The following is a 12,770-nucleotide window of genomic DNA, read 5'->3' as shown; positions in this document are numbered from 1 at the left end:
GAGGGTAATTAGTTGCAATGACAACAGAATGCCCGGATACCCTGGCCGCCAAACTCTCAGGCCATCCCACCCCCAATTTAGGGCTGGGCAGACCGAGAGTATGTCGACAAACAAGCCTACTCTGGCTCCATCACTGACTTACTCCTCCAATGGCCCAATGAAGTACGGGCTGTCAGAGTAAGCCATCCGACGGTCCACTCAATTAGAGTGGGCGGTTGGATGGCTTTTTGTTTTTTTGCTGTTTATTCATCATCAGGTTTTTGGCAAGGTAGAGTAAAAATCAAAAGAATGGCCCGCTCTCCCCCATACCATGAAACAAAACACTCATGGTGTGGGAGCCTCAAGTTTTACATTTTTCTAAACGAACGCCCACTTTGCGAGTTTCTCATTGAAAAATGTAAACACGTCAAATGTTTAGTATAAGCATTCATCACAAAAGATAGATGCGCACCAAACTTCATACTTTTCAGTGGCTTTGTATAAACCATTGTGACGGTGGTTCATTCAAATCCAAAGAATTTATAGATGGCTAGGCTGTAAATTCTTAATCTGAAGGGTGACGTTAAGGCAGGGAGGCAGACGAAAAGTCCTTCGCCACCCTAAATGCCTTTACTCCATACACCCTATTCTAAATCAGGCCCTTGGCCTTGACTCATCTCATTACCCCCTCATGGGTCCTCCCCGTCCCAGTTCTTACCACGTGAGGCAGTCCTGCCTCCACCCAGCCAATCACAACGCCAGTATTTCCATACTACATAAGCCGTCCGAGTGATTTGGGATATTGTTCTCACTGTTCCCTATTGTTCGCTGATCTATACATCTGCGTGTTAGGATTTATGAACATGTGGCAGTAGTATGAATTGAGATGTATGTATGGTAGTATGACTGTGTAGTTCGGAGTGAGGGCCATAGTATGAATTTTATTGGAAATCGTATTTTTGCTATAGTTCTGTTGTATTTAATATTTTTGAACCACATATAATGAAATGTTTCTTGATTATTTTAAACACTATAAAAATCATTGTCTTGCTAAATAATAATAAATACAATTTGTTTTCTATATTTTGTTAACTTTGTGTTCAAGAACTCTCTGTGTGGCTTGAGGCTCATTTGAACATAGTTGGACCTTTAGAGGCCCCTCTTTAATATGTGGGGCAGGTAATGTTCCCTTTCCTTGCATTGAAGGGGCTTCTTCTCCTGTACCGGCTCAGGCTGTTTCCAAGCAGCATAATGTTCAGGATCTGCAGGAGGATGACGTTTTGCAGATTTCTAGGGCTGATTTGCAGGACTTAATTCATTCTGCGGTCCAATTTGCGCTGCTGGAGCCTGCGGCTAAGCGGGCTAAGGATGATGAGGAAGACATGGACAATTCCACTAAGGGAAAGTACGTCCAGGGCAAAGTTTTCTCTGACATGCTGGTCCATATTCGAGAGGTGCTTGGGTTTGACCCTACATCCCTGACTGAGGAGGGATTTTAAGCACAGTATAGTTCCTCTGTGGTGGATGACCTCCCCTTCAATGATGTCCTGAAGGATATCCTCACAAAAGGATGGCTTGAGGTGGATAAGCAGGGTATTCCGCGATTCCTGGGGAAGCGGTATCGCCTGGCGGACTTTGATTCCCAGTTTCCTGCGATTCCGAAGGTTAATTCTCTTTTGTCATCTATGGCTTCCTCCTCTTCCTCTTTATCTTCGGAGGAGGCTTTCCTGTCTGATCCGGTGGAGCGTAAGGTGGAATCTGCTCTCAAACGTTCTTACGCCGCTTCTCACTTTGGGTTGCGTGCTAGCACTTATGCGGCCTATGCGTCGCAGGTCCTGCTCAAGGATTTCGAGAAGCTGTTTGACTGTCTTCAGGATCAGGGGGACCCTACTCCTCTGTTGGCTCAAATGGAGGTTTTGGCGCAATTCCTGTCGGATGTCACTTTTGATTCCTTGTGGGCTTTCTCCTCTGCTGCTGGGGCTGCGGTGGCTGGGAGGAGGTCTCTGTGAACAAAGCCTTGGTGTCTTGGAGATGCACAGAAGACCTTAGTCCATAAACTGCCTTTTGAGGGTCCCCGTCTCTTTGGTGAAGCCTTGAATTCGATGGTGCAGCGCTCTGCGGAGGAGAAGTTGTTGAAGCCTTTTTGGCCTGCTCCTAAGAAAAGGTATTTTTTCCAAAAGCAGGGTTTTCAAGGGGTATTGTCCTCTCAACCCTTTCGTGGTCGGGCCCGTGGTCCGGGGGCCGCGTTCCATTATAAATCCCGGCTTCAGCAGCAACAGCAGTAGCCTCCCTCTGGTGCAAGACAAAAGTGACTATGCAGCTGTGGGGGCTCGTCTCCGTTTGTTTCTGGACCGTTGGTCAGCTCTGATCTCCGATCAATGGGTCTTGGCTGTCATCAGGTGGGGTTACCAGTTTCCCTTCCGGGGCCCTCCCCTCTGGATTCTTTTCTGGTTACCCCGTTGTCAAGAGACCCTGTGCGACGGTCTGCCATGTTGTCTGGCTTCGCCATGTTGTTACAGAAAGGGCAGTGGTGCCGGTTCCAGTGGAGGAAGTGGGCCTGGAGTTCTAATCCCGGCTGTTTCTGGTTCCAAAGCCCGATGGTTCCTTCCGCCCCATATTGAATCTCCATTCCCTGAACAAATCGGTGCGGTTGGATCATTTTCGGATGGTCACATTGCAGTCCGTAATTCCCCTCATCCAGGAGGGAGATTTTTTGGCTTCCCTGGACTTAGAGGACGCCTATTTTCACGTTCCGGTTCATCCTGCCAGTCAGCGGTTCCTGAGGTTTGTGGTCCAGGGGATGCATTTCCAGTTTCGGGTTCTGCCGTTCGGCCTCTCCACTGCTCCCAGGACTTTTACCAAGGTATTGGCTCCTGCTGTGGGGGTTTTGCAACATCAGGGTTTCTCCGCGTTTCCCTATATTGATGATTGTTTGGTCTCTGCTTCCTCTTTCCCTCAGGCTCTTCTGGCGGTGGAGGCTACGTTGTCCCTGTTCCAGGAGCTGGGGTTCAAGGTGAATTTGGCCAAGTTTCATCTGAATCCTGTTCAGAGACTTCAGTTCATCGGGGGTCTGTTCGACACCTCTCTGGGGGCGGTGTTTCTCCCTCCTGTTCAGATCCTTTCCCTTCAGACTCTGTTGTGGGATCTGTTGAGTCGTCCCTCTGCCCCAGCTCGTGTTTGGTTGCGGGTCCAGGGGTTGATGGCTGCGACCACTGCTGTGGTTCCTTGGGCTCGCCTCCATCTCAAGCCCTTAGTGACTCATCTGTTAGCTCGGTGGAACCCCTAACGGGCAGATTACGAGAATCTGATTTCTCTCTCTCCTGCTCTGATTCAGGACTTGGACTGGTGGATTTGCACTCCCAATCTGGAGAAGGGGGTGCGGTTTTGTCTTCCTCCTCTTTTGTTGATGACAGATGCCAGTCTCTGGGGTTGGGGGGCCACTTTGGGGTCCTTAGAAGCCAAGGGTCGGTGGTCTCAGGGGGACAGCGCCCATTCCTCGAACTGGCGGGAGTTGGCGGCTATCTGGGAGGCGGTGCAGTCCTTTCAGGTTCCTCTCCTCGGGGCGAATCTGTTGGTTCGTACCGACAACCAGGTGGCTCGTTGTTACTTGAACCGTCAGGGGGGGACCAGGTGTGCGTTTCTGAGCATGTTGGCCTCCATGATTTACGCTTGGGCGGAATCTCATCTGTTGGCCTTGAGGGCGGTGTACATTTCGGGACGGTTGAATTTTCATGCGCACGTTTGAGCCGCGACATTCCGTCTTCTGTTCTGTACCATCTCTCTCTTCCTCTGTTCCTGTCTCTTTGCCTACGGTTTGGGACTCCTTGGATCGACATTTTTGCATCCCCTCACAACTCTCTCCTACCCCGGTTTTGTTCGGAGGTGCTGTGTTCTCAGGCTTGGGCGGTGGATGCTCTTTCGATTCCCTGGCCTTCGGGCCTTCTGTATGCATTCCCTCCCATTCCCCTCCTCCCGAGGGTGCTGCAGAAGATTCGGGGGGAGAACATTTCGGTCCTGTTGATTGCTCCTTTCTGGCCTCGCCGCATTTGGTTTCCTCTCCTGTTGCGGCTGGCGGAGGGTCGGTTTGTCCGACTTCCTTTGTGTCCGTCTCCTCTTCAGTTTCCGATCCTGTCTCTGCCTTGTCTTCATCGTTTACAGCTGACGGCTTGGCTCTTGAGCGGTTGACGTTGGAGTCTTTGGGTTGTTCATCGGTGGTGGCTCGTGACATCCAGTTGTCTTGCCGCCCTTCGACCCTTAAGTGCTATGGTCATCATTGGGGTTCTTTTGTTTCTTGGTGTTCTTCTCATGGGGTGGATCCTGTACTGGGGGTTCTTACTTCTGTGTTGGAATTTCTCCAAGATGGTTTTTTGAAAGGCCTTTCCCCTTCCACGTTGTCTGCTCAGTGGGCAGCGGTTCGTGCTTATCGGGGTCCTGGGCCCTCCTTGGAGGGTGTTGCCTCTTTAGTTAGTCGGCTTCTTCTGAACTTTCGGCTTTGCCGGACGGTTTTCCTGTTCTCATTCTTTCTTGGGATTTGCCTACTGTTTTGCGTGGTCTGCAGTTGCCCCCTTTTGAGCCTTTGATGGAGGTGGATTTGTTATGGCTGTCCGCTAAGGTGGCTTTCCTGTTGGCCAGTACCTCCGCTCGCAAGTTGGGATAGTTGGGTGCCTTGCTCATTTGCAGTTCCTCCTGGATCGGGTCTTTTTGCGGCTTGATCCGGCTTTCCTGCCTAAGGTTTCTTCGAGTTTTCATTTGCAGCAGGAGGTGATTCTTCCTGATTTGCCTGCTGAGGGGGATTCCCACGTTCCCCCTTCTTTGGATGTTTGCAGGGCTCTCCAAATTTACCTCCAACGTTCCCTCGGGTTCCGGAGTTCTCCTGCCCTGTTTGTCTCCTGTGGGGGTGTGGCTAAGAGGAAGAAGGTTTCCACTTCCACGATCAGTCGGTGGGTCCATTTGGCGGTCTGTCAATCTTACAAGTCTTTGGATTTGCCTCCACCGTCTCATGTGCAGGGTCGGTCGACGCGTTCTGTGTCTGCTTCCAGGGCTGAGGCGGCAGGGTCTCTATCCAGGAGATTTGTAGGACGGCCTCCTGGCAGTCTCATCATACGTTTGTGCGACATTATCGACTTGATGTTTTACATGCCTCTGCTGACAGTTTTTCTGTTGGCATCTTGAACGCTGTTGTTCATTGATCTTTTAATGATTACAGTTTTGTAATCTGCAGGGATCCCTGGTGTCCTGCGTATTTTCTTTATTGGTTCTCTGCTTGTGAGTTTCTCACGTAGTAAGGACTGGGACGGGGAGGACCCATGAGGGGGTAATGTCTTATTACTTGCCCGGTAATCTTCATTACCCCGATTAGGGTCCTCCCCATCCCAGTCCTCTTCCCTCCCTCCCTCCTGCTGTGTTTGTGTTGGAGTCTTGTTGATAACAGGCATGGAGGTAGGTGGGCGGGGCTTATGTAGTATGGAAATACTGGCGTTGTGATTGGCTGGGTGGAGGCAGGACTGCCTCACGTAGTAAGGACTGGGACGGGGAGGACCCTAATCGGGGTAATGAAGATTACCGGTAAGTATTAAGACATTCTTTTTCTTCCACTACTGTGAATGTCCTGTCTCCATCTCACTCTTGCAGATTCTTTTTCATTCTTGTTTTCTCCTTTTGTCACCATTTTCCTATCAGTTTTCCCACCATCTGTCCCCCGTTCCTGCCTTTCACTATCTTTCCCTGATAATGTCCTCGCTCCTGAAAGTGTGTAGTGCCCACCACCTTCAAATACCATCACAAATTAACACCAAACACAATTATACTCATTGAATCTCACTCAAAAGATGAAAAGATGAGTAAATTGAATTAGGATTGGAATCCCAGATCCCATGGTAATGCACACGTCACCCACTGAGTTATTGCACACCCACACATACACTAAAGATTCCACAAATGAGCCTTTATGAAATAACACGGCCAACTTAAGCCTGAGATCGAGACACTGGTACAATATAATCCCACATTTACAAAGAGTGCCCTTGTTAACAAAGACTAAGGGCCTGGTTTAGATCTTGGCGGACGGATGTCCCGTCTGCCGTAATATATATCTCATAGGATATAATGGGATTTATATTTTAACGGACAGGATATCTGTTACCGCTGTGACGGAGTAAACCGTCCGCGAAGATCTGAAACCAAGCCCTAAATTATACTACGTATAGGCCACAGGCAAAATACTTACTCACTCATAGTACGTTCCCAGGCAATACATACTCAAACTATTACTAAACTATTCCTCCACCCATAGTGCACATTCGGCCGTTGTAAATTACACACCAAAAAGAATAAGTTCTGCAGAGGATACTTCTTATAGCTGTTTACAGCACAAACACTTTAACCAGTCAAATAACACATGCCGCTACACTCCAGGCCGGGAATGAACTCACCCCTCCCAGGATCCATCTGGTCGCTGCACCCTGCTGCAATACTCCAGGCCCTGATGCAGTGTCTCCCTACAAGAGACAAAAGATTAAAAGTCAGGCAGGTTTATCACCTAATTGTTGGATCCAACAGATGGAAGAGATAACCATATACTTACCAAATTAGGAAATCTGAAGAAAATAAGAGTCATGGGGGAGGGTAAAATGCAGAAGAACCACTGATTTAGAATAAAGCAGAACACCATGCCTTCTTTGCATTTAGGCATACAAAACTCAACGCTGAAAAGCAAGTAATATATATATATGGGAAACATCCTTTACAACGAAACTTTTACAACGCAGTGCTATTACAACGCAGGTTTTACAACGAAAACCATTACAACGCATTGCGCTGGGGGGCGCTCTAGGACAGGGAATAGATTTAATTTACTATCCAACACCTTCCCTACTATCCACGGGGACTGGAGTTGGAATAGTAAATTAAACTATTCACTATCCAGCACCCCAAAGCGCTATGCGTTGTAACAGCATGCGTTGTAAAAACTGCGTTGTAACAGCATGCGTGGTAAAAGCATGCGTTGTAGTGTCATACATCCTATATATATATATATATATATATATATATATATATATATATATGATCAAGGGCCCGTGGAGCCCGAAACGCGTCTTGCCCGTTTGCTTCCAACCTTTCCTGCAATTAAAAACCTGTGATTTTGTAAGCTGTGGTCCGTCTCCTTGCTTGCCTCGCCGGTCCTGTGCTGTACTAGGATTTGGAAGTGGCGTTTCCTTGGAGTCTGCGCATATATATAAATATATATATATATATATATATATATATATATATATATATATATATATATATATATATATATATATATATATATAAAACCACATTTCATACATTGTTATAAGGACCCTGCAAGTCACTGAGGAATCCCATTACCATATAAGGTAATGAGGCCGTAGACAAGAACTCAGATGTGACCTATAATATCCTTATAATGTACGGCAGGGTAGGACTTTATTTCTAACAATACATGGTCACAGTATAACCCTTCACAATCCACTTAAATCCTGGGTGTGGTGCTCTTTCATGTAAACGAGATAGGTTGTCTGCTAATATGAAGAATATAATTTTAAACACTAAAAGAAGTTCGATATTTGTTTCAAAAAGATAATCAGTTTAATCCAAGTCAAATTAAAAAAATAATAATGCTGTAGCTCTAAATGTGTAGAAACATGCAGAGAGATTTTTCTTATTATTACTTAAGGCATGGAAAAAAACATGCTGCTATAAATATATCCTTTTTGTTTATCACTGTTCATTTAGAAGAACAGAAGGAAAAGTCATGTTTCGTTCTTTAAAGTGCAGCTTTGATTATGCTCTTTGACCTGCCTTTCCTTTCCGCTGCAGACCACAGCAGCAGCATTGTTATCTCAGAACTCACCTGTAATAAGTTATTACAGTAGAGCAGCTATGTCATTTCTTTATTACAAGCAACTAGGAACGTCACGAGACTCCTGTAATAAGGAAATTAGAGATGGGATTGCTGGTTTTCACATAGCATTATAATAAATTATGCCAGTGCATCCTGGGGACATTCTTGGAGTGTCTGCTCTCATTTGTGGACTCAGATGTGACTTTACAGGTCTCGTAACTGCTTTCCATTGGTTGCTCTTTCATGGGCGGACATGATAGAAGTTCCGACACCCTCCACTGTGAAATTCACCGTAGTGTCACACTTATGAGCACACACAGGAATCATGCCCAGCGACTCCCCAGTGAGTCATTTTGAAGATAGAGAAGTCTCCATTTTGATCTTTTATTATCCACTTGACATGTAGGGCCTGATCAAACAAACACCAAAGTCCAGAAGTAGGAACAAGTGAATCCAATGGCTTCAGAGGGTTAATTCCCAAAGTTTCATGCTTGGACCCAAACACGAAATCCTAACCGAAGCCGACAGATCCAGACATATGTGCACCTAGTGCTCTGGTACATCAAAGACTCAACAGTGCAAAATGGTCCATTATATAATTGTCCCAGCGACAGAAATTTACAACCAGTAGGTTCCTCAGGTTGGTGTAGGTCAACAGTAACTGTGAACTTTGTCATAAATGGGCACCAATGACAAGACCGCTGTCATAGGAAATTATTGTGGGATACCTTTTATATCCTTGGATACTGACAAGCGGAGGCTTCAGTCTTTTCAATTGTGCAGTGTGGTGCCATGCACATGCCAGTTCCTGATTTGGGTCAAGAGTCCCTATTTCTGTACCTCTTGCACAAACATGATTATACTGAGAGAAAAAGTTAAAGGAAAAACTAGGATCTAACAAAGTCTGAAATTCTAAGTTGACTAGTGTGCAGACTCAGATGATGGCATCTGCCTTAGATACAATATTATAGTACAACTAAACAGTTGGAGAATTTAAAACGTTTGGGATCATATCTCTATTTGGAAGGTTTCAGCATCTTCTTTTTTCTATTTGCTTATTTCAATTGCAACTATTCTTTTTACATACCAGGCAAATAAAGTCTTCTTTTTTCTTCTATAGCCTTATAGCCCACCGTAGCGGGCAATACCAGTCATTAAAGGCCCGCTCCAGCGTTAAAGGCCCTAGCCAACTGTAAAGGCCTTTCACAAGGGAGCGGGACTTTAATGGCTGGTATAGCCCGCTACGGAGAGCTATAAAGCTATTAGAACATTCCGCCCCTAGAGGGCAGAATGTTCTAAATAGTAATACAAAGGTCTCACGGAGCCCGAGGGGGTTAAAATTCCCTCAGGCTCCTTGAGGCTTTTGTTCACAACAACAGCTGTGAACAGAGGCAAACTTTGGAATGCTGATGCTCCGAGCATCTACCAGCCATTGAAAGGCCGGAGCACTTCCTTGTCTTCAATGGAGCTCTCAATATTTTAATGTTCTATTTGAGGTTAAAGCAATGACTATACATTGAAGGCATGATACGTTAATTACTGTGTGATGTTGTGAGTTTGCAATCCCTATCAACTTGGATGTTCTCCTTCACTAATCGCGAGTCAAGTGCCCTAAGGAAGTAACTGTCTGATTGGAGAGCATTAGTACAGTGGTGCTTGAACCCCAGTTGTAAACTTCAGTACCCACACACGATACCACCCTGTCATCCCTAACTGACCTAGTATCCTAACAAAAGGCCTAACGTGTATACTCAGGGAGTCCTACGACTACTGTGACCCGTAAATGTGAAACAGAGTCATGGATTATAACCAAACTTTGACCTACGGTTTAGGACTCAACCCAAGGACAGTCTAGCTTATCATCATTACAGACTTGCATGTTAAATATTTTGAAACTCTTCTTATGTCCTCCCACGGCATGGCTCATTCAAACAGCAGAAGCACTACCAATCCACATTACCAAGGTTTATTTTATTAAGCAGTTTCCTGCATAGCTGTCACATTTTCCGTGGATCTCAGACTACAGACATTACTGATGGCAGAAAACCTGTAAACGCCTTGTTTGTGAGGTGGCTGACATACAGATGGATCCCTTCTTGGCACCTCACACATGTTGCAGGAACAGCAGTTCTGGCTCAACACGCTGTGTGCAGTCCTAGCTGATTTAAAAGGTTGCCTACATACATCCACTTGCAACTCACTTTTGTAAAGTGGTTATCTGGCGAAAGGATGCAACTACTTTAAAGAAAGGCTGGCCGAAGTACTATGAGGCTTCAGCGGAAGGAGACCTTGAAATTCTAGCTCTGCTTTTGAACCAAACTATGTGTAAGAAAAAGGGCCTCAGACATCCTTTTGAAAAGAATAGATCCATACATTTCAGATTGACTTGTTTTGTAGATTTCTAATACCTGATATCAGTGAGCAAGACACTGTTTAAGAAACTGATGTTCCTAACAACAGCGTCCTGGCTTAAACTACTTTCCCATGGGTTTTATGCATTAAATGTATAACAGGCAGACATCCATACATTGGATTTAAGCCCCTTCTCCTACATTTATGTATAATGACTTATTTGTAGTATTTCAACACATTTTCTAGAAACATTCTTGTGCAGTGCCTTTTATCTTTTAACTTTACTTAGAGATCTGGACTCCGAAATAGCTAATGGTTTTCCCTGATTGGTCTGCTGGTCTTCCATCATCTCCTGCACGTGCTTACAATCCAATGTCCTACTATTGTCATTTGAGAACCTACTTGTCTCTGTGGTTCTAATCTTCTGTAGGTCTCCATGCATAACTCACTAACACTCCCTCTCAGGCTTCGCAATATCTTCCATAAACCTCAACGCGTCCACTAAACCCGGGCTGTAGTGCATGCATTTTCATTTTCTCCACTAAATCTGCAGGTCTGCACATATGGTGAAGAACCCACCTGGACACCCCCGCTCTCACCTTATCTCGTTCATACGGTGATCCGGGAAACCGTCCTGGAAATGTTTGAGGGCCTGCATGACTGCTGACGTACACTCCACATAGGTGTAATCAATCATAATGTCACCTGAGGCAAACAAAAACACATTGCTAACTCGTCAACATTCTCAAGAGACTAATAATCAAAATACGCCATGAATTAATGGTAATATCCTACTTAGAGACCATGTATTGGGCATGACATAACTAAAAATATATTTGTAGTTTGTCTAAGTCATGTCATCGGCTACATCTCTTCGTGCTCCTGGCTGATGTCCAGGTCCCTCTGGAGCTGAACGGAGACTAAGGTGGATAATGAAATACCTGGTGCTTCTGTTCCAGTGAGAAAAAAACTGTGAGGCGGCCTAGATGGACACTGCAGTTGTTCTGCATTCGCATGGCCTGGATCGGAGGTGGCAATCCCCTAAGCATTTCTCTGAGCAGGAGTCTCGGAGTCGTGGGGGAGATGGCACACATGTCTTGTGTTCTACTGCTTCACTGGGCCTAGGAGGGTGCATGACAGAGGGGCGAGTGATCCTGCCACAGGAACGAGTGACGTGATTCTCCAGTGGACGGACTGCAGCATATACCGAAGAGCGCCACTTGTGGGAGATAGCTTTCCCGGAAGGGTTAGGTATGATAACGAAAGAAGCTGTTAGGTGTCTGTACAGGTGAAATCAGCCAGAGCTTTCCTGGAAGGGTATTTATTTTAATAAGCTTATAGAGCACGCAGCTTCCCCAGAGGGTCTCCCAGCGCTATCGGCAGACAGTAGCATAGCAAAGCAAGAGGAATATCTAAGAAGGCGGGGATTAATCAGGGCTGCTAAAAAGTAAAGTTGTAAAGTTTTTACATAACTGAAGAAGTGAGTTACAGGATCGAAGAGCGAATGGCAGGGAATTCCAGAGTTTGAGGGCCCAACACGGAAAAGGAACGCCCCTTAAGACGAACTCTGAGAAACTTGGGCACTAAAAACAGTGCAAGGTTGGCTGGTGGGGACATATGGAGACACCAGTGCTTGGATATGAAAAGGAGCAAGTCTGTGTCTACTACAAAACATATAACACAAGGCCTTGAACATAATCCGTTTGTCAACTCTCAGCCAGTGCAGTCTAAGCAGCAAGGGAGAAAAACTCGGCAGCTGAAAGAGAAGGTGGGCAGCCGCATTTTGGATGATCTGCAGGCGACGAATCAAAGTTTTGTCAACACCCAGATATAGAATATTTCCTTTTTCTGATCTGGAAGTGACCAGAGCTTGAAGCACAGTTCTCTGTGAACTTAGAAGGATCAGCCAGAGTATTTTCTTAAACCATTTCAGAATGGAAAAACCGGAGGTAGTAAGCTTAGAGTCCTGTGGTGTCACAGACAGATTTTTATCGATAATGAAACCGAGAATCTTGACTTTGTCCATCGGAGCAGGCAAAGGCCCCAATGAGGCAGGCCAATGGTTGACTACCCAGAGATCAGGGTTATTTCCCATGATCAGAATTTCGGTTTTATCGCAATTGAGTTTGAGGGCATTTCTGTTCATCCAGAGTGCGACATTGGCCAATCCTTTCCTGAGAGGGGAAGGGTCTTCCTTTCGAGCATCGGATAGTGAAAAGATAATCTGAGAATCATCCGCATACGAGAACATGTTAACACCGGATTCTTCAATCACATCCATCAAGGGGTGTAGGTAGATGTTAAACAACAGAGGGCTCAAAATGGACCCCTGCGAAACCTCGGGTCAATGTAAGAGTGGTTGTTTGCTGAAAAGACCTGAAAAGTTTGAGCCTTCATAAAGGAGGATAACCACTTCAAGACAGTGTCGGCGAAGCCTAAAGCTGTCAGCCTATCCAACAGAATAGAGTGTAAGACTGTATAAGGGTGACTGTCCTACCAGAGTCGATCTCAGAAATTCCATGACTCAAAGAAGGGCAGATTCGGTGCTGAAACATGCCCTAAACCCAGACTG

General features: G+C 45.8%; 1 protein-coding gene across 1 annotated transcript in view; it reads right to left on the bottom strand.

Annotated features, from left to right (window-relative positions):
* Nucleotides 1-12,770, bottom strand: part of LOC144824831 (lanosterol synthase-like) — a 146,496-nt gene that overhangs the window by 46,247 nt on the left and 87,479 nt on the right. The window contains exons 15-16 of the mRNA XM_078683820.1: nt 10,798-10,903; nt 6,411-6,476 (exon numbers count right to left, since the gene is read on the bottom strand). Coding sequence (XP_078539946.1) covers nt 6,411-6,476; nt 10,798-10,903 — 172 coding nt within the window. The remainder of the gene's footprint in view (nt 1-6,410; nt 6,477-10,797; nt 10,904-12,770) is intronic.

The sequence above is a fragment of the Lissotriton helveticus genome, chromosome 3_1, assembly GCF_964261635.1.
Source record: "Lissotriton helveticus chromosome 3_1, aLisHel1.1, whole genome shotgun sequence".
Classification (NCBI taxonomy): domain Eukaryota; kingdom Metazoa; phylum Chordata; class Amphibia; order Caudata; family Salamandridae; genus Lissotriton; species Lissotriton helveticus.
The sequence above is the reverse complement of the archived record's forward strand: the minus strand, read 5'-3'. Positions and strand labels throughout refer to the sequence as shown.